The sequence below is a fragment of the Phyllosticta citribraziliensis genome, assembly GCF_038025025.1.
Source record: "Phyllosticta citribraziliensis strain CPC 17464 chromosome Unknown J3D65scaffold_15, whole genome shotgun sequence".
Taxonomy (NCBI): domain Eukaryota; kingdom Fungi; phylum Ascomycota; class Dothideomycetes; order Botryosphaeriales; family Phyllostictaceae; genus Phyllosticta; species Phyllosticta citribraziliensis.
In genome coordinates, this window is record NW_027117352.1 from 351,137 (window position 1) to 371,409 (window position 20,273).

A 20,273-nucleotide genomic window follows, 5' to 3' on the forward strand; every position below is an offset into this window, starting at 1 on the left:
AAGGAAGTCCAAGTTGCTGTGCGCCGTCTTGCCGTCCCGTAACACCACCACTCCCTGCACTCCCGCTTGTTGATTCTTTTGCCGCGTTCTCTGGCTTCCAGCGCTGCCATCAACCGTCTCCTCCACCTCCGCCAGTCACAGAGCGCATTTTACTAGCCTCTTGCGCAAAATCCTGTCCCACCTGGCAACCTTCCGATCCAGCCCAACTTCGCCTCGCCCTCTTCTTGGCTAGGATACACGTTTGACTGGTCTCCGATAGGCCGCATTCGACCCCAAACTTCACTTCACTGACCACAGTGGACGGTCGTCATCATGTCTGCTGCCGGTACCTATCGCTCCAACCAGAAGCCGAGAGGAAATCTCCCCACCTTCAACGGTGCCTCGGGCATTCCTAGGCCTGCGGACAACCATAGTGAAGTCGGCAGCCCTGCTGGAAGTGCCAGCTTGAGCGCCAGCCGCGCCAAACAGTCGAAGCGCGACGAGGTACGTTTGCTTTCGAGCATGTACAATTGGCCTCTCACTGACGCCCGGCCAAGGCAATCCGCAAGAAAATCGAGCTCGACTTGAACAAGAAGCGCAACCCCCAGGGACGCGTCCGTCCCTCGCGCAAAGCTCCCCCTGGAACCGTCCTTGCCCTCAAGCCCAGCTCCGCGCTCCAGATCAAGCCCCACATTACCGTTGCAGAGGCCGCCCAGCTCATGGCAGCAAAGCGCGAGGACTGCGTCTTGGTTACCGACAATGACGAGCGCATTGCTGGTATTTTCACGGCAAAGGACCTCGCATTCCGTGTCGTTGGAGCTGGGATCAGAGCTAGGGACATTACAATTTCTGAAATCATGACCAAGAACCCCCTCTGCGCGAAGACGGATACCAGCGCAACAGACGCGCTGGATCTTATGGTGCGCAAGGGGTTCCGCCATTTGCCCGTCATGGACGAGAACCACGATATTGCTGGTGTCCTCGACATTACCAAATGCTTCTACGAAGCTATGGAGAAGCTGGAGCGAGCGTACAGCTCATCCAGAAAGCTCTACGATGCTTTGGAGGGTGTACAAGCTGAGCTGGGATCCAGCCAGCCTCAGCAAGTCATTCAGTATGTCGAGGCTATTAGGTCCAAGATGTCTGGCCCCACGTTGGAGTCGGTCTTGTCGGGCCTGCCCCCGACGACCGTCTCTGTGAGGACCTCGGTCAAGGAAGCCGCCCAGCTTATGAGGGAGAACCACACGACCGCGTTGCTGGTGCAGGACAACGGCTCCATCACTGGCATCTTTACCAGCAAGGATGTTGTTCTTCGTGTCATTGCTGCTGGTCTTGACCCCTCTACCTGCAGCGTGGTCCGTGTGATGACGCCCCACCCCGACTTTGCTCCCATTGACATGAGCATTCAAGCTGCTCTTCGCAAGATGCATGGCAAGTGATTCGGATCTTTATAAATGACACCGACTAACCCTTCCTAGACGGCCATTACCTCAACCTGCCCGTCATGAGCGAGGCTGGCGAGATTGTCGGCATGGTGGACGTGCTCAGGCTAACATATGCCACGTTGGACCAGGTAAAACCCCTCAAAATCCGATCCAGGATGTGGTTCTGACAAAATTTTAGATCAACACCATGCAGACTGGAGATAACGAAGGTCCTGCGTGGAACAAATTTTGGCTTTCGCTGGACGCCGAAACCGAGTCAATGATGTCGGGCGAAGGTGGCAGCCACCATCCCCGCACCGACATTTCAAGATCCCACGTTGTGTCTCCGGACGTCGGCCGTAACCTCGAGCGTGGAGAAAGCGTCATGCCCCATGAATCTGCCTCGCATGTTGGTGCTGAAAGCCCCGAGGCTTCGGCCGTAGCGCCGTCGGCTGCGATGACCCTGGAGGACATCCCTTTTGCTTTCAAGTTCAAGGCTCCCAGCGGACGCACCCACCGCCTGCAGGTTGTTCCGTCAGCGGGCATCGAGGAATTTATTTCTCACGTTGTCGACAAGCTCGGCAGCGAAGTTGAAGCAGTTGGCGGAGCGCCTACTGTTGAAGACGGCCACCTGAGTCCCTCCGGCTTTGCTCTCAGCTACCTTGATAACGAGGGCGACACCGTGTCCATCACTACAGTTCGAGACCTGATCGAGGCTGTCAGCCTTGCTCATCTCAGCCACCGGGACAAGGTCGACCTCTTCGTCCACGATCCCGAACACCCGCCCATCCCCGCAACCACCAACCCACAGCCCGACGTTCCCAAGATCAACACGCCGCCCGAGTCCGTTCTGAGAGAACGGAGAAGCGTGTCGTATGAGGACAGCGACGAGGAGATGGAGAAGCCCAGGCGCAAGAAGACCCAGCAGGCTGCACAAGAACCTATCATTGCCGGCGTGCCCAACGAGCTGCTCCTACCTGGCGCCATCGTGACGCTTGCGGTGGTGATTGTTGGCGTTTTTGCGCTTGGCCGCGCCAGTGGCAAATAATTTGCTCTTCGAGCATGGATGGGTAGCGTGATTCTTTTTAAGTGACGATATCATGGTGAAGGCTGTCTGCATGGGATACGGCCGTTATCTGGAGGCGCATTGGTTGGCTTGAATGTATTTAGTATTGTAGTGTAGCGTAGCGATGGGATGCGGCAGCGAGCGAGCGAGAAGAGAGGCGGACGAGCGAATCAGAGGTTTTCAATTCATCTGCGCGTTGAACGAGATTCAAGCATAGCGAGAGATGAGGTACACAATTCTAATTTTACCTGGCTCCAAACCACAAAGGGCTGCTCTTGTCCTGCGTGTCATAGGTATCGTGCTACTAGGTTCGTCAAGTGAAAAGTTGTAAAACAGTAAAAGTGAAGGATTAGAGAAGAAGAGAGGTAGGGACCGTTTATCTTCCGTACCCTTGCGGTATCAAACAGCCTCTTTACTGAGCCACACCACCAACACCGACCTGCCAACCGCTCGTCTCGCTTACCCTGACAGGCAAAAATCAACACTGCAGCTACACTCGAACAGCAACCGTCCAACAGAGTCTTTCCACCTTCTAAGGAAGCATCATCACCTTCTCATTGGTAATAGGCCCCTTGCCAGCCGCCGAACCATCATCACTGCCCGACCTATCCACGACGCCATCAACACCATGAATGACCTCACCATCGACCACAGGAGTCGAAAACTGGCCCTGAGTCGGACGGTCCTGAAAGATGCCCTGAGGCAAGATGAGCTGATCCTCGTCGTGGTGATCGGTGCCCTCGCCGAGGCCCGGGGGCGGGAAGATCCAGCTAAAAGCCGGGTAGACGACCATGGCGATGCAGAAGCCGGTGATGAAGCCGAGGCGCGACAGCTTCATCCAGCCGTTGGGCGCGCGGTTCAGATCCGCGCAGCCCATGATGTAGCCCGGCATGGCGGGGAAGATGGCCAGCACGAACGACGCAAAGGCGCGCCAGTTGAAGCCTTTGGTGTACCAGTATATGCTCTGTTCGTTGCCGAGGTACAGGTCGCGCATCTTGACCGTGCGCCGTCGCACCACCCAGTAGTCGGCCACAAGAATACCGGACAGTGGCCCGTAGAAGGTACCGAAGCCGGAGAGCACGGCGATGAAGGTTGCCGCGCTGCTGGTTAGCTCCCATGGGTTGACGGCAACGCCGACCGCGGCGATCAGGTACGCTCCGCGCCGGATGTTGAGCCATTTCGGGCTGTACGAGGCGAGGTCCATGGCTGACGCGACGCTGTTGAGGATGATGTTCACGGTGACTTGCGCGAAGGCGCAGGCGGCGCTGGCGAAGAAGACGGCGGCTCGCGAGCGCGGCGAGTTGTTGTAGTGCGATTGAATGTTTCGGAGCAGTAGGTAGGGCTGCCAGTAGGCTTCGCCGAGGACATCAGCAGCCGCAGACGTGCAGACGATGCCGAGGGCGAAAGCGAGATAGATCTGTGTGAAGTTAGGTCAACTTGGCCTTCCTGCCAAAGATTGGGGAAGGGAGGAAGGGCGTACGAATATGGGGCATGCTATGGCCTGCGCGATCATGGGGATTTTGTTTCCGTCTTTAGAGAAGCGGCACCAGTCAGACTGGCCGAGGGTGATGACGGCACAGTTTCCGAGCACGCTCGTGGCGCCGTATACCATTGCCCATGCTGGTTTGCTGGGTCAGTTTTGTTCTACCGGATGAGGGGAAAAGTACTCACCAACTGAGCCGGCTAAAAGTGATGGTGGCTCATAGTCGTGGGCAAAATATTTGCCACCTCCGCCGGCAGTGTTGACGGACCAGATGAGAATGCCTTTAAAGGTCAGTAGAGCTTCAAGGGTCGTCAGGGGCTGGGTCTGATAATTACCGGTTACAACCATTGCGAACATGACGCAGGAGACCAAGAAGGGCTTGTAAAGGCGTTCAGGGGGAAGCCACATGACAATCAAGACTGGACGCAGTTGGTCAGGCCAAGACTTCTAGAAACAATGGGGTGAATATCTTTACAGATAACGTAGTAGAGCATGAAGCCGATGAAATCCTAGAATCGAGACGTATCAAATCAGCCAAGGCAAGTGATTGTGATCCTGGGGAAGATAAACCTTGAGCTGCAAAGTGCCGTTCGCAAGGGGATAGTCCCATTCGGCCCACGTGAGAGACCAGGTCCCAATCATGGTAGCAACCGCTTGACCACCCCAAAAAGCCTACGAAGTATCGTCAGTATCTTCATCCCTACGAAGGGAGAAAATTAAAGGCAACTGTAACCAACCTCAATGCCATCCCAAATCAATCCTGGCATGACACGGAAGAATACGGCGAACCAACTGCCTCTCATGCCCCAGGCTAGCCGACTCGTAACCGTAAAAGTGATGTGATGGGCTCCGCCGGGCCACTGCACCCGTCGGTCAACATTCCTTCATGTCACTCGATCTCCGCGAACGTGAGGTGCCACTTACACCACACAGGACACACATCATTGCCAACACAATGGGAGAGACGAGACCAGCTGTGAGGCATTGCCTCGCACTCAGACCGTACGCAATGAGGGCAGAGCCAGTCGCGTAGTTGTAAATGGCGAAACCTGTAGCACAATTTAGCAAACGGCGGCGCAAATAGACTTTCGTCAAAGCCTGCGGGGCCACACTCACCTCCCGTCATCCAGTAAACCGAATACTTCCACCATCCCCAAGTACGTCTGGCGAGGCTGTCAGAACCGCACAACGCTACGCGACCTCAAAGGGGAGTGGCTGAGATGAATTTACCGCGTCTTGTCCATCGGCGCGAGGTCTGCGTGATCCGGTCAGCATGCAACTATGACGCACATGAAGTTCCTGGAGTCCTCATTCGTCGCCATCGTGCTGCAGTAGCCTCGCCTTGTTGTCGGTGAAGTAGGAAGAATTCGACGCACCTGGATTGATCCATTGGTCCACTTTGAAGGTGCCACTCGTCGGAGGCTGCACCTCCATTCTCTTGAGCGTTTGCCTCAATTTCGAGCCATCCCAGCTCGCTGAAGATGAGAAGGAAGCCATGACGACGACAGAATCATAGAGCAGTGAAGGAAAAAAGAAACAACGGGGCAGTGAAGAGATGTCTAGTGAACGACGGCGTCTCTTATCTAACTACATTGGGCATATGTGAATTCCATGAGGAGATACGGTCGATAGGACTGCCCGGAGGGATGGTTTTCGTGGGGAAGGGGTGATCCTGGAGAGCGAATGCTTAAACCTGGGGATGGCTGCGGCTCGGGTCCAATTGGATTACTCGGAATGGCTCCCGCCTGCTGTGGATATCTTATCAAATAGCGACACGGATTGAGGGGTGCTTGATGAGCTTGGCACTTGGGATATCATCCTAAATCCAGGGTCGAGCGGCTATGGCGGGGTGGAAGTCTGGTAGGTGTAGGACCCTGCTTAAGAGACCAATCGGCAATGCCATTGCATACTTGATAGCTTCGTATCAGCGGTTTCTATCGTACTTTGAGCATTTGGTTGGCGTGCGTACACCACTTCTGCACCACCTTTCTACTGGCAAAGATAAATACCGAAGCCTTCGAGCGACCGAGATGGAAACACCAAAAGCTTCATTGTTTTCTTGGGCCTGGTTGGCAACATGGAAGCAACGTCGACTCGCTACATCGCTGCGCTCACGCCGAAACTGGTGGGCCTGTTCGTGACATCAATCTTAATCTACGGGCTTGCTCGCCTTCCGGGCTGGCTCCGCAAAGTCGATACATGGCGAAAGTACTGCTCTTCGCACATCAAGTTCAGTCGGGAAGCTGGTGAAGGAAAATACCTGTGGCTTGAGGATCCTTGGTCGAGTTCGCCGCCGCCACCATGGTCATGCGCTTCGGATTGTAGGTTCTAACACGTAACAGAAAATCGCAACTACTGGTTGTGTAAACACGCTGCGATCAAACACGTCTTCAGCCGGTCCGCGATTCAGGAGACCGACCACCGCGCCGGCTTTGACTGGTTCCATTTTGCGGGGTGGGAAATTCCGACGACGGACAGCAGGTACAAGAAGACCGTGAGAAACGCCGACTCCACAGTCCACAGGGAGCTGGCAAAGTCCAAGTTGAGCAGCCTCCTTGACTCAGTCAGAAGAATCGGCTTCGGAGAGATCGAGCGGTATAAGGCGGCTGTTGGAAAAGAGGGCAAACATGTCTCGCTCCACACGCTGTTATATCGTCTCGGATACAATGTCAATTGCATCGGTATCTTTGGGCCGGACTTGGATCATGTCAAGACACGAGTTATTCTTCAAAACTTTACCGAACGCCAGCATGAGATGTTCAACTGCTTCAATTGGCCGCTTCCACTGTGGTTGACCAGCCTTGTTGTACCAGGTGCGAGACACACGGTCAAAGCCCGCAAGCAGCTTTTTGACCAGTTGCTTTCATGGTACAATACCGGTGGCGTGGCCAGAGCATCACAGGAGATGCAAGCCGTCGTCCGGGTCTTTGAGGAAGCAAAGACGTCTCCTGATGTTGGATCCAAATTCCTAAACAGTGAGTGCATGACACGGCGTGCGCTAGCCCCAGCCACTGGTGCTGTCTCTGATTGGAGAAACAGTGATGATGATTGCCTTTTTGGCCAACACGCCAGAGACTCTGGGATGGCTCTTCACCCACCTGATCCAATCTCCGAAGCTCTTTGAGATCGTTCGTGCCGAGTGCGACGCGGTAGGAGACATTGACGGGACGGCACCCTTCTTGAAGCTCACGCCTCATTTGTATTCGGCCTTGTTTGAGACATGTCGACTCTACGTCTTTACAGGTATCTGCCGTCCGTCTTCAACCAAGGTCATAAGCTAATCCGGAGCAGGTACTCCCGCGACTGTTATCAAGCCCACAACGTTGCCTGGGATGGGAGACCACGTCTTTCTCCCTGGCGACATTCTTCATTCGATGGGGCAGTCGGCTGCGATGGACGTCCATGTCTACGGCGAAGATGCGAAATTTTGGAAAGGCCATCGATTTGTCGGTGAAGGCGAACATCTGCTCAAATACGACTTGACGTTTGGCATTGGACGAAGCCCGTGTCCCGGCAGAAACTTCGCAATCGCTGAGCTTTGCCTGATAGCCACGAGGATGGTGCAGACATTCGATTTCTCTGAGCCAATGGTACGTGCCGCGGATACTCCCTAGGGTGTGCTGAGGTTCGCCGCGGATGCTTTTTGGGCGACGCCGTGCTGAGTTTCGCTTTTGATAGGTCACGGAACGACTGCGTTTCGATGATGCAGACTTCGAGCTACGAAGCCCCAAGCCGGAGCGCAACGTCGACATCATCGACCTTGATGGCAAGGTGTACAGAATCATCCATCCAGGAAACGGTTCTGATCGAGGCAAGTTTCACACAAGGAGCTCCCACCTCTTGGCGCGTCGCTGACGATGGTTTTGCAGGCCCACCAGGCATGACGGCAGCAAACACGCCCGAGAGCGACTTTGCGTGCAAACTTACGCCTCGAATGTGAGCAGCGAGGAGGGTTTTGGCTGGCGGTGCCCAGGCTGGAACGTCGAACAGGGGAAGCTTGAGGCTGGGTGTCGCGAAGGCATGGATAATGGTAGAGCTATAGCGTAGCGCCAGGTGATTGACGAATCAGGAGGGACGATTTGTGACAGAAGACGAGGAATTAATTAGCCTCTTCAGTGGCCTCCGGTCCTTGAATTGAGATGGCCAGCGCCTCCCTCAGTGACGGTGAGGCAACACGTGATTGTCAGGTCGCTGGGTCGGGTGTTTTGGAAGCAGCCGTGCAGCCAGCCGGCCAGCAGTTGAGCAGCCCAGTAGTGTTGGCGGCAGCTCCCAGTCAGCCCGCGCGACCCCACGAACTTTTTTCCCAGCACCTCGACCTTGCCCAAACACCTGCCCGCCTCGCAACTCACGGGCTGCCTACGACACACTCGATCCAAATCGCTCTTCCACACGCCCGCACGCCTCCTCCCTTGCAGAAATCTCACAGCCTGCAACCGTTGCGCGCGGCAGCGCAACCCTAATACCTCCCCCGACCCTCGCTCCAAGGCTCTCTTTGAGAGCCTCACCTCCGACCGTCTCAACATGTCGATGCTCCCGCCCGAAGTCCACTCGGCCCTGGCCCAGCTGCTGTCTGGCCTGCAGTCGCCCGACAATGTTATACGCACCCAGGCCGAGGAGAACCTCAACAACGACTGGGTCAATGCCCAGACCGAGGTCCTGCTCATGGGCCTTGCCGAGCAAATACAACTGGCAGAGGACGCTGGCGTACGTCTCGTTGGTGGTACACATTTGTAGCCCCGCTGACCTATGCCTCGCAGACTCGTTCGTTCGCCTCCGTGCTATTCAGGCGCATTTCAGTCAAGAACCGGAAGGATCCCGTTACAGAACAAACCAAGGAACTCTTCCTCACACTCCCGGAGCCGCATCGCAACGCCATCCGTGCCAAGATGCTGCAGTGTCTCGAGGGCGAGCAAAGTCCCGCCGTGAGGAACAAGATTGGCGACGCTGTTGCCGAGCTCGCTAGGCAGTATACGGAAGAGGGTAATGTCTTCACATCACCCCAAGCCTTGAAGGAACAGGACCCTGACGGACGTCGTAACATAGGCGAAGCCTGGCCAGAACTCCTCGGAGCTCTGTTCAAGGCAAGCCAATCGCCGGAGCCAGGCCAGCGCGAAAATGCCTTCAGGATATTTGCTACAACCCCCGGCATCATTGAGAAGCAACACGAGGACACCGTTTTGGGAGCCTTTACCCAAGGTTTCAAGGATGACAACATTTCGGTACTGCCCACGATAGCTTGGCGATGCGTGGCTCGTTGCAGACATGGCAGTCGCTGGGCGAGCACATGATGGCGTTGGCGCTAACGATACACAGGTCCGCATCGCCGCCATGGAGGCCTTTTCGTCCTTTTTCCGGTCCATCAACAAAAAGTCGCAGCAGAAATACTATTCTCTCATTGGCGAAATTCTCAACATCCTTCCACCCATCAAGGAGGCAGGCGATTCGCAACAGCTGTCCAATGCCTTGATCGCCCTGATCGACTTGGCGGAAATTGCTCCGAAAATGTTCAAGCCCGTCTTCAACGCGTTGGTCAACTTTAGCATCACGGTCATCCAGGACAAGGAATTGGAAGACAAGACCCGCCAGAATGCTCTTGAGCTCATGGCCACTTTCTCCGACTCTAGCCCTCAAATGTGCCGCAAGGACGCCAACTACACCCCGGACATGGTGACCCAGTGCTTGTCCCTCATGACGGACGTCGGCATTGACGACGATGATGCTGAGGAGTGGAACGCCATGGAGGATGTGAGTTGTATCCGGTTTTGCAATCGGACTTGGCTAACATGTTCAGCTCGACCTTGATGAGAGCGACGAAAACCACGTCGCCGGTGAACAAACCATGGATCGCTTGGCAAACAAGCTGGGTGGCTCTGCTATCCTGCTCCCCACCTTCAACTGGCTCCCCCGCATGATGACATCGTCAGCTTGGCGCGACAGGCATGCAGCGCTGATGGCTATTTCCGCCATTTCAGAAGGATGCCGCGACATGATGATTGGAGAGCTCGACAAGGTCCTCGACCTTGTACTGCCGGCTCTCCAAGATGTCCACCCGCGTGTCAGATGGGCCGGCTGTAACGCACTGGGCCAGATGAGCACAGACTTTGCGACCACGATGCAAGAAAAATACCACCAGGTTGTCCTCCCCAACATCATCCCGGTCCTCGAATCCACGGAGCCTCGTGTACAAGCCCATGCGGCCGCCGCCCTGGTCAACTTTTGCGAGGAAGCCGAAAAGGAGGTCCTTGAACCGTATTTGGACACGTTGTTGAGCCATCTCCTGCAACTCCTGCAAAGTCCCAAGCGTTTTGTCCAGGAGCAGGCTCTTTCTACTATTGCCACGGTCGCCGACTCGGCCGAGCAGGCGTTTGGCAGGTACTATGACACCCTGATGCCGCTCTTGTTCAACGTTCTCAAGGAAGAGCAGTCGAGGGAGTACAGGCTCCTGCGCGCCAAGGCTATGGAGTGCGCCACTTTGATTGCTTTGGCTGTTGGCAAAGAAAAGATGGGTCAAGATGCTATCGCCCTGGTCAACTTGCTCGGGACTATCCAACAGGGTATCACCGACTCGGACGATCCTCAAGCCTCCTACCTGTTGCACTGCTGGGGCCGCATGTGTAGAGTACTGGGCCAAGACTTTGTCCCCTACCTCCAAGCTGTCATCGCGCCGCTCACGGAGCTCGCTAGCGCCAAGGCCGACATTCAGCTTCTCGAGGATGACGATCAAGTCGCACAGGTGGAGCAAGATGAGGGCTGGGAGCTCGTTCCTCTCAAGGGCAAGGTCATTGGCATCAAGACAAGCACCCTGGATGATAAGCACATGGCCATTGAGCTCATTGTCATTTATGCTCAAGTCTTGGAGGCCGCTTTCGAGCCTTACGTCGCCACCATCATGGAGAAGATTGCCTTGCCGGGTCTTGCATTCTTCTTCCATGACCCCGTCAGAGTGGCCTCTGCGAAGTGTGTACCGGCTCTCTTGAACTGCTACAAGAAAGCACACGGCGAGCAGTCGCCGCGCCTCGGCCAACTATGGGGCCAGACGGTCGACAAGGTCATGGAGGTCCTCACGACCGAGCCTGCCATCGACACTTTGGCTGAGATGTACCAATGCTTTTACGAGTGCGTCGAGTGTCTGGGCAAGGGCTGCTTGACTGACCAGCACATGTCTCGCTTTATTGAGAGCGTTGAATCTGTCCTTACCGACTACCAGCAGCGTGTTACTGCCCGCCTTGAGGACCAAGCCGATGCCGATGACGGAGAAGAATTGTCAGAAGACGTGGCATTCGCCATTGAAGACGACCAGACTCTGCTGTCCGACATGAACAAGGCTTTCCACGTCGTCTTCCAGATGATGGGCCCTGCCTTCCTTCCACACTGGGAGCGCCTCGTCAAGTTTTATGCCGCTTTCGTTAATAACGCCGACCCCACTCAAAGACAGTGGGCGATTTGCATCCTTGACGACGTCCTCGAATTCTGCGGTGAACAATCGTGGAACTACAACCAACAAATTATGGAACCTCTCGTCAATGGCATGCGTGACGATGTGGCTGCCAATAGGCAAGCTGCTGTCTACGGTATCGGTGTTGCTGCACAAAAGGGCGGCGCCGCGTGGTCAGACTTTGTGGCTGCATGCTTGCCGACCCTGTTTGAGGTTATTCAGCGACCCAATGCGCGCGAGGATGACGACGTCTTCGCAACAGAAAACGCCTGCGCTAGCATCGCCAAAATCCTGCATTTCAACAACTCCAAGGTGGGCAATGTGCAGGAAGTCGTTGCCGCCTGGGTTGACACGCTCCCCATCGTTAACGACGAGGAGGCGGCGCCCTACGCTTACGCATTCCTTGCTCAACTCATCGACCAGTATGTATTCCTGCAACTTCCTCTTTATTAAGCTTGTCTAACATAGCCTTGCGCAGGAACAACCCGGCAGTCATGGGCAAGGCACCCCAATGCTTCACGCACGTTGCACACGCTCTCGAGGCCGAGACGCTGCAGGGCAACATTGCGACACAGATTGTGCGAGCGACCAAGCAACTGGTGCAGACGGCGGGCCTGGATGCAGGGCAGCTGCTTGCGACGCTGACGCCCGAGACGCAGCACACGGTGCGGGCATTTTTTGGATAAGCGGAACGCAGCACTGAAAGAATGGGAAAAAGAAAAAGGCGAATCCAAAAGAGGCCGCGACAGACAAGTTGCGCGTGCGCGGAGTGAGGCGGGAATGAAAAAACGCGGAGATTTTCTTTCTCTTGGTCTTTTTCCTTTTTTTTATGATGATGAACGCCGTTTTGTCGTCGTCGCTGATTTTTTTGTATGGTAGTGGAAGCTTCTTCTTTTTTTTGATTCCCCCCCTACCCCCTTCTTCTACAATCGAACCACTCTCGACCAAAACTCCTCTACATCACCGATGGACGACGTCGTTCCTCCTGACCTGAATCATACACGCACGCACTCTCTCCGCGTCAAAACTCCTCTTTTCTCTTGACGGCATGCATACCACATCATCCACAACACACCACACCACTCGATTGCTCGCACCAAATGATTCGTACACGGCCTCCGTCCCCTTTCCGCTTCGTCTTTTTCGTCTGATCTGTCCTCGTTCCTCTTTCCTCGTTGGTTTCTCATCTCCTCGTCTTTCCTTTCTTCTTTTCAGACAGCGCTCCGTTGTAGAACTCTTTTTTCCTTGCCCTTGCTCCTTCCCCCTTCCGCCGCCTTTTTTACTTTTCTTTTTGGTTTTCGTTAGTCGACGCGAGCAGTGGAGCGGTAGACGAGGCGTGACGGCGGTGGTGGTTTGGCATGCGCCAGGTCGTCTGCTTTGAATGCCCGTCTGCGTTGCTGCTTGCGCCTGTGTGGCCCGGCCTCCTTCACGAAGTGGCTACCGCTGCTGTTGAAGTGGGACGGCGGTCGTCGCTTTGGGAGCGAGGCGGCGTGGGTAGGCGTGCTGGCCTTGCCTGCCTGGCTGCTGTGATTGGACTGCGCTGGTCTGGGTTGTGATGTGCGGAGAAGGAGAAGGGAGCAGCGGGGAAGTGCACGACTGGATTCGGGTTGGTCTGGTTTGGCGGGCTTGCTGGCTGACTGTTGGCAGTGGGGAATTGGCGCAGCGCAGCGCAGTGGCTGCTGTAGGGGCAGTTGGGCAGATGAGTGGTGGGGATGCGGATGAATGGTGCCAGAGCATGGGATGAAGCGGACGGCAGACAGGCAAGCAAGTGGGTGGGCTTCATTGTGGTAACAGCGGCATTGTGGATTTGCAGGCGGACTCGCGGACAGGCCAGCAGGTAGGTAGGTAGGTATGTAGACAGATGAGGTAAATGAGAGACTCTGCTGCTGCTTTTACTGCGTGTGATTGAGACTAGAGATGAGAGAGAGAGAGAGAGAGACGACAAAGGGAGGGCTGAGAAGTGTGGCTGCCAGGCTCACTTCATGATGTTGTGTCGTGTTCTTCACTTGACTACAAAAGTATCCAGACAATACTTGCACACGATGTAGACATGCGATTTTGATTCACAACAACCCAAACGCCAGACAATCTGGGCAGGTACAGACACGCATGTAGATTGAAATAGAGATTAATAATACTACATACGTGGGTGCCACACAACTACATATCCTAAACTACCCCGCTGCTGTCGCCTGTCCGGTCAGTTCCTCCTGTTCAGTTTCACTGCCTTGGCTCCGTTCCGCCCTATACACACTCCAAGCCGACTGACTGTATGTACAACGATGGCAAGCTGGCGAGTGAGCAGGTGGGTAGGCGGGTGCCGAGGCATCCCACGTTATCCCACCATGTCCGTCCGTCCGACCGTCCACCCACAAATCCTGCTTCTTCCCGATGCCGGACCGGCCCGCAGCCACCTGCATAGCGTCATCCGAAGACCAATCTGCGCACGCGTCTCGCGTGGTTCAAAGGAGTTGGACAGGCAGCCTGGAGGTGTAGGTTGGAAGAAGCGCGCGTTACTTTTATCATAATTCCGTCATTTGCCCAAACGTTGAGGGTAATAAGGTTTTAAAAAAATCATTGGCATCAATCATCCCGCTTCTTCGTCGCTTGTCCGGCATCGTGGCCGCCAGCCGCCGCGGCCGTCGCAGCCGCTTCGGCAACCTCTCCATTGGACTTGTTGTTGTTGTTGGTGGCCACGTTGCCGTTTCCGCCCCTGCCGGCGGCGGCTTCGGCATCGTCGGCATCCCAGTCTTCGGCGTTCTCGTCCCAGTTGTCGAGCTCGTCCTCGACGCTCATGCCGCCCTCGCCGCCTTCGCGGATGACGCCCGATTCCTGTCCGCCGGCGTGGCTCGTGCCCTCGCCCAGCTCCAGGTCGACTTCGTCATTGTCTTCGCCCGGCACGGCGTGGTAGAGCTTGGCTTGGCGGCGGCGCTCGAGCATGCGCTTGTGGTACCAGCTGCTCAGGGCGATGGCGGAGAGGGAGCCGACGGCGTTGGCGAGTATGTCCCAGGGGTCGAATTGGCGGTCATTCTGGGAGTTGCGTGTTAGAAGGGAGGATCGCAAGATGGGGAGAAGTTGGTTTTGCGCACTGGCAGTAGACCCTGGACGACCTCGGAGCCGACACCTAGCAGCAGTGGGCAGACGAATAGCGTCAGGTGGAGGACGCGGCGCCGGTTCGTCTCAAGTATCCAGTAGAAGCAGAGCTGGATGGGCTATTAGCGGGTGCTTGTGGCTTGAGAAGGTCGAGACGGTACTGTGATGAGGAAAAAGGTGATGAAATGCAAGGCCTTGTCGCTCTGCTTGTACGAGGGTAGTTGTTGGCGGCCAAAGCCGCCTGCAGCAGCGAGCAGGCAGATGGCGGCGAAGGCGCCTGGAGAGGTGGTTAGCAGTGGAGCAGGTGAGAGGGTGCGTAGGCGACGAGGTACCTGCGGGAGCTTTGCGGATTCGCATGGGTGGGAAGTGTGGGGGGGCGGGGGGTGGGACTATCGCGGGTGGGGCATGTGAGGCGGCGGGTCGCAGCCGGGGGCAGGAGGTGTGAAGTGAAGATGCGAGGTCGCGTGGAGTGTGAGGTGTGAGGTGTGGGTGTGGGAGAGGTGGGAATGGTGGTGAAGTGAAGCTGCAGGCATCCAGGCGGTCAGGCAGGCGTTCTGCCGGGCGTAACTTGGGCTGGGCCGGGCGGTGAGCACCCGCAGGGCGACAACCAACCCACCGCACCTCCAGCCGCGCGCCCGTCCAGTCGCTCTGACCTGACCGACCAGACCTCCACGGCACGCGCGACTCCCTTTGCATCACCGAGACCCGCCCCCGCATCACCTTTTCATCAAATTTCGCCTCTCATCCATCACCAGTCGGCCCGGCCGTCCCTCTAATGCCCATAACCTCCTCGTCGACGCGCCCGTTGACCGTGGAACAGGGGACTGACGAACCCGGCGCTGGTCGAGGAGGTGTTGCCAAGACCTAACGTCGGAACGAGCGCGGATCCTATCATGAACATCGTCCACCAACGCCCGCCCATACGACATCCCAGCTATGGCGCCCATCGCAACTCGGCCCTCCACAACTCCCAGACCAAACTTCGCAATCACCCCATGAACCCGGACGACCACCTCCACTCCGCCTCCGCCCCGCCCCCCGCCGACGACGGAGACGTGATAATGGGCGACGATGACCCCAGGGACGCCCAGTTCAGGGAACACTTTGCGAGGTCAGAAGCTCGTCTGGCTGCGCTCTTGACCGGCGCGCCTCTAGACTCTTGGTCCTCCTCCAATGGTCGTGACGATGCCGCCGTCGCGCCGCAACATGACCGTGCCGATCCCAAAGCGCGCCCCGCTCCGCAACCCAAGAAGCCCGCCCGCATCATCGAAGACGACTACGGCGACGACGACGACGACGACGACGACGATGATGATGATGACGGCGCACCTACCGCCGAGTCGCCGCTGCAAAACAAGTCTGGCGCAAGCGTCAACAACCTTCAGGTGCCACCTTTCCACACAAAACCTTCAGCCGACCGCGCCGCATCCACCTCCGCCGACCCCGCAAAGTCATCCGAAGATGTGCGCAAGGAGCTCAATGAGAAGAGAACGGCCGCCGAGGAGGCTGCGCGCCGGAGCTTTCACACACTCTTCTATACACTCGAAACGGACAGGGATGCCATGTTGGAGCAACAAAAGCTGGACGAGTTGGATCGCCAGGTGGAAACGGAAATGTCTGGCCAACCTGGCAGCAACGCAGCCAATTCTTCTAGGGGCGCGCAGCAGCAGGGTTCTTTGAGCAGCGCCAACTTGGGATCCTCGAGCTTGACGTTCAAGCACCTGATTTCGCGCATCGACGCAAAGCGCAACTTGGTCAGAGCCTCAGATGCGCAATTGCGCAGCCTCATGAGCGATGTTCGCAAGAACCGGAGCAAATGGGCGAGCGAAGACAAGGTTGGCCAGGAGGAGCTGTACGAGGCGGCTGAAAAGGTCCTCATGGAGCTCAAGGCCATGACCGAGCACGCGGCGCCCTTTCTGCAGCGCGTCAACAAGCGCGACGCACCCGACTACTACCAAGTCATCAAGCAGCCCATGGACATTGGGACCATGATCAAGAAGCTCAAGTCGCTCCAGTACCGGTCCAAGAAAGAGTTCGTCGATGACCTCAACCTGATATGGTCCAACTGCCTCAAGTACAATGCGGATCCCACTCACTTTTTGCGCAAGAAGGCGCTCTACATGAAGAAAGAAACGGACAAGCTGGTTCCACTCATTCCTGACATTGTTGTGCGAGATCGCGCCGAGGTAGAGGCAGAGGAGAGAAGGATGCAAAGCATTGACGCTGACTTGGAGGGCGTCGAGGAGAGTGATGATGGTACGATGGGATGTTCCCTCTTTGAATCCTCCGCTAACTCGTTGTTCTAGAAGAGCCAATCATGGCCTCACGCGGACGGAAGGCTCCCAGTAAAGGGAACAAGGGAACATCTACATCAAGGAAAGCACCTTCGGCTGGTCCCGAAGGCACTCCTGGAGCAGAGACGAAGCCCCCGCCTGGATCCGCTACCAACCCACGAACCGAGTTCCTCCGCGCCGACTCAGATATCCCGACTGAGCAGAATGGCTTCCAAACCCCACCACCTCCCGGAACACTGACACCGTTGGGCCTCAACGGTGCCAGTGCCAGCCAGGCCGACGTCTCGGATATTGACGCCGGAAGCTCGGTGGTCGGCGCAGCGCCGGCTGAGGATCCTGACCTAGACGATGCCGAGTTCAAGACCTGGAAACAAGTCACCAAAAAGGACAGAGCCATGATTGCTGCTGAGCGGCATAGGCTCTTTCGAAATGATCATCTCAATGTCGAAGAACCTGCCCTGCTCCGGACCAAAGCTGGGATGCGGCGCTGGTTGAAGCAACACAAGGAAGCGCTGAACATTGGCCAGCCCGACGACTACTTGGAGGCCAGTGAAGGCAAGAATGGTGTTCCACAGGTTTCGGGCGAGACCCTGGCCGAAGGTATTGAGGGTGAAGAAGAAGAAAGACAAGTTCCCGACTACTACGACGTCATGTCGGCCATGCCAGACTTGAGTGAGCGTCTCAAGTGGGTTGAAGATTCCGAAGGCCAAGTCATTCAACAAGGAGAAGAGTTCATGCGAATGCTTCCCAAGGGCTACTTTACTGCTCCTCATAGCAAGTTGACCAGTAGGATGGACGCAAACATGAAACAGATGCAGGATACTCGCAAGATTTGCTCAAAGATTGGCATTGTAAAGCAAATGCAGCTGCAGGGCCAGGTAAGCGTCTTTGGTAACCGCGACTCCCAAAGCTAACTTTGGCAGACTTACCAAAATCAATTTCAAAAATACGATCCTCAACCCTTCGAGGAACAGGACATTGAGCCCGTCGTCATCTCTGATGAGGGCGCGACCATGTCTCAGTGGACTTGCCGAGCTGCATTGCAGAGGAGCGTAGCCAAGATCTTCTACCACGCCGGATTCGAAGAATTCCAACCGTCTGCCCTAGATTCGGTCACGGACATAGCGAGCAACTTTTTCACGCAAATTACTAGGACGTTCAATGTCTATCGAGAAGCGCCCAAAGTCAAGGCCGAGCCAGTTCCGGTCGGTGACGGTCCGAAGTGGAAACCGCGGTTCACCAACGAAGAGACGATTCTTCATGCCTTGCGCCAGAACGGAGTCGATCTAGAGGCATTGGATCAATACGTCAGGGAGGACGTTGAGCGGCTGGGAACACGCCTTGGTGTGATGCATGAAAGGATGAAGGCACACTACTCGGAGCTCCTGGTATGTCAATTTTTCCTCCACCTAATGAACAGTATACTCATTTCTCTTAGCGTCCCGCTCTCGATGTCAATGCCGGACCGGACGGTGCCGGCGCATTCAACGACGGCAGCGAACAGTTTGTCAGTGGCGACTTTGCCGACGAACTCGGCGAGGACTTCTTTGGATTCAAAGAGCTGGGCCTCGACAAGGATCTGCCAACCTTTGCAGTACCATTCCACTTGTTGCAAAACAGACTGCATTCTCTCCATCAGGCGCAAAATGCAAGGTATGCTTCCCGATCCAGGATCCAACTCTCCGTGCTAAATAATCAGCAGTGCGACGTCTACTGTTGGCAAGCTTTGGGAGAATCCTGCACCATGGGAACCCGTCACCATCCAAACCATTCGCAACGAAATTGGTCTTGTTCAGCCCTTCTTTCTGGACAAACTGCACGCAAACAACGACCAACCGCTGGTCGAAGACGAAGACCTGCCCGCCAAACAGCGCTTTCCCAAGCCGCGTTTGCCGCCTACCGGCAAGATTTCTTCGCCCAGAAAACGTCCACTTCGCGAGCAGCAACAAATGGCCAAGAGAAAAAGAAAGCTCGAAGAAGCAGGCGGCCATGGCGATGCCAATCACGCCCCAGTCAAAGCGCTCAAGACTCCCATGGGCAAAGTCAAGCTGGAGGCTCCGCAGAACAAGGACACGGTGCCAGACCCCGAAAAGGAGGACAATGGTGTCGTTGGTATGATGAGCCCGGAAAGTATCAATGGCGCAGGATGAGTTGTTCCTCGCGCCACTTTCCGGCCTCGAGCATGCCGATTACCCACGTCCTTGCTGCTGACCAAGATTTGGGCTTAGTCTTTGAAGAGACGAGAACATTCCCTGGCCAGCTTGATTGCCGTCTAAACTAGGCATTACCTCGGATGGATTTCAAATTCAATCCGGTCACGATCGCTCGGCGGCCAGCCATCCCGCTGGCCTTGAAAATCTATCCCTAACTCTCGGATCTGGCAGAAGCAGCAAAAAATACTGCTGCCGCTCCGTCTGGCCCAGCAGCGCGATTCACGACTCTTCAGCTGCATTTCACACATTGCACCTTCATACCAATAAGCACTTGCCCACTACATTGATTTAATCCCGGCCACCATCCCAAGGCCACTTCTACCATGCAACCGATCACTGGACGACTTACGGCTGCAGCCAATCTCGACGCATTCACGACGTTGCAAAGCTGACCAGCTTTACCAATTCATTCGGGCCATCCATCATATTTAAACCTAGACAAACGGGCACCTTTGGATTAACCAAGAGACTGCCGAATCAAATTGCCCGCGGCACCTTCTCGCCATCCCTCCACCTCATCTCCACTGTACATACAGCAGGCTCTGTGTTTCGATTCCCAGATCGGCCTTTTCAACCTTTACCTCGACCTCTACCTCCCTCCTCAACTCGGCTCAGCTCATCCCTTCTTCCTTCATCATCGGGCGGCGGTTTTCTTTGGTACCCCTGGCCTTTTCTTGCTAGAAACAGTTTACAGCTTCTTTCCCACGGGGCCCGCGTCTTGCGTCTTGCGTTTCTGCCCCAACTTCTTTTTTTTTCTTCTTCTTCTCAAAGGAACTCTGCCTTACCCTTTGGTAGTGCACCACGCCTTTCGTGGCGGCGGCTGCTGCTGCTGCTTCTTTTCTCTGCCTCGTGCGTGCGGCTCTCGTGCATGCATGCGTCAGGGCGGATCGGATCAGATGGGATGGGATCGTGCGTGCGGGTTCGGGCTTTTTACCTAGTCTATTATTTATCCCGACTCCTTTTTTGCCGGCGTTGCGTGCGGTTGCTTTGCTTCCTCCTTTCATCTTCCATCCTTTTTCTCTCATCCTTTTCTTCTTGCTGATTCATTACCTTTTTTACCTCTTTTATTCCTTTTCTTTTATTGTGCCTCTTCCTTCCTTCCTTCCCGTCTACCAGCCAGCCAGCCAGTCAGCCAATATGCGCGGCGCCTTCGTCGGACGTGTGGATGGACGGACGGACGGACGGATGAATGGCGGGGTGGATAGGATGGCAGATGGAGCGGTGGATACGTGGGGCCACGGTGCCATATCCTCTCTTCCTTTCTCCTTTTAGATCGAGCACAGACG

The 20,273-nt window shown here is 55.8% G+C and overlaps 7 protein-coding genes across 7 annotated transcripts; 4 read left to right on the forward strand and 3 right to left on the reverse strand.

Annotated features, from left to right (window-relative positions):
* The first annotated feature begins 1 nt into the window (after nt 1).
* Nucleotides 2-2,723, forward strand: J3D65DRAFT_641518 (CBS and PB1 domain-containing protein). The gene is made up of 4 exons (XM_066801897.1): nt 2-483; nt 537-1,410; nt 1,458-1,552; nt 1,603-2,723. Exons 1-4 carry the CDS (start codon nt 313-315, stop codon nt 2,449-2,451), a joined length of 1,989 nt encoding a protein of 662 aa, XP_066650245.1. The 5' UTR covers nt 2-312; the 3' UTR covers nt 2,452-2,723.
* Nucleotides 2,724-2,741: 18 nt separating this feature from the next.
* J3D65DRAFT_160992 (NCS1 family nucleobase:cation symporter-1) lies at nt 2,742-5,648 on the reverse strand. Its single transcript, XM_066794170.1, has 11 exons — nt 5,329-5,648; nt 5,183-5,207; nt 5,069-5,115; nt 4,877-5,001; nt 4,690-4,812; nt 4,523-4,624; nt 4,428-4,461; nt 4,288-4,371; nt 4,141-4,233; nt 3,950-4,089; nt 2,742-3,886 (listed from the first exon to the last, which is right to left on the reverse strand). The coding sequence occupies exons 1-11, from the start codon at nt 5,447-5,449 to the stop codon at nt 3,002-3,004; spliced, it is 1,779 nt and encodes a 592-aa protein (XP_066650246.1). The 5' UTR covers nt 5,450-5,648; the 3' UTR covers nt 2,742-3,001.
* A 1,190-nt stretch (nt 5,649-6,838) lies between these two features.
* J3D65DRAFT_641523 (cytochrome P450) lies at nt 6,839-8,059 on the forward strand. Its single transcript, XM_066801898.1, has 5 exons — nt 6,839-6,927; nt 6,992-7,195; nt 7,244-7,542; nt 7,631-7,763; nt 7,822-8,059. The coding sequence occupies exons 1-5, from the start codon at nt 6,858-6,860 to the stop codon at nt 7,890-7,892; spliced, it is 777 nt and encodes a 258-aa protein (XP_066650247.1). The 5' UTR covers nt 6,839-6,857; the 3' UTR covers nt 7,893-8,059.
* Nucleotides 8,060-8,473: 414 nt separating this feature from the next.
* On the forward strand, nt 8,474-12,073 carry J3D65DRAFT_672272 (armadillo-type protein; the record flags this gene model as incomplete). The annotated part of the gene is made up of 5 exons (XM_066803469.1): nt 8,474-8,656; nt 8,710-9,171; nt 9,266-9,697; nt 9,744-11,809; nt 11,866-12,073. 5 exons carry the CDS (start codon nt 8,474-8,476, stop codon nt 12,071-12,073), a joined length of 3,351 nt encoding a protein of 1,116 aa, XP_066650248.1.
* Nucleotides 12,074-12,813: 740 nt separating this feature from the next.
* On the reverse strand, nt 12,814-13,170 carry J3D65DRAFT_607568 (uncharacterized protein; the record flags this gene model as incomplete). The annotated part of the gene is made up of 1 exon (XM_066798513.1): nt 12,814-13,170. One exon carries the CDS (start codon nt 13,168-13,170, stop codon nt 12,814-12,816), a length of 357 nt encoding a protein of 118 aa, XP_066650249.1.
* Nucleotides 13,171-13,522: 352 nt separating this feature from the next.
* On the reverse strand, nt 13,523-14,992 carry J3D65DRAFT_579844 (uncharacterized protein). Its single transcript, XM_066797696.1, has 4 exons — nt 14,813-14,992; nt 14,642-14,757; nt 14,477-14,590; nt 13,523-14,417 (listed from the first exon to the last, which is right to left on the reverse strand). The coding sequence occupies exons 1-4, from the start codon at nt 14,835-14,837 to the stop codon at nt 13,971-13,973; spliced, it is 702 nt and encodes a 233-aa protein (XP_066650250.1). The 5' UTR covers nt 14,838-14,992; the 3' UTR covers nt 13,523-13,970.
* A 483-nt stretch (nt 14,993-15,475) lies between these two features.
* On the forward strand, nt 15,476-18,924 carry J3D65DRAFT_648521 (uncharacterized protein; the record flags this gene model as incomplete). The annotated part of the gene is made up of 5 exons (XM_066802395.1): nt 15,476-16,736; nt 16,787-17,652; nt 17,698-18,162; nt 18,213-18,427; nt 18,477-18,924. The coding sequence occupies 5 exons, from the start codon at nt 15,476-15,478 to the stop codon at nt 18,922-18,924; spliced, it is 3,255 nt and encodes a 1,084-aa protein (XP_066650251.1).
* Nucleotides 18,925-20,273: the final 1,349 nt, after the last annotated feature.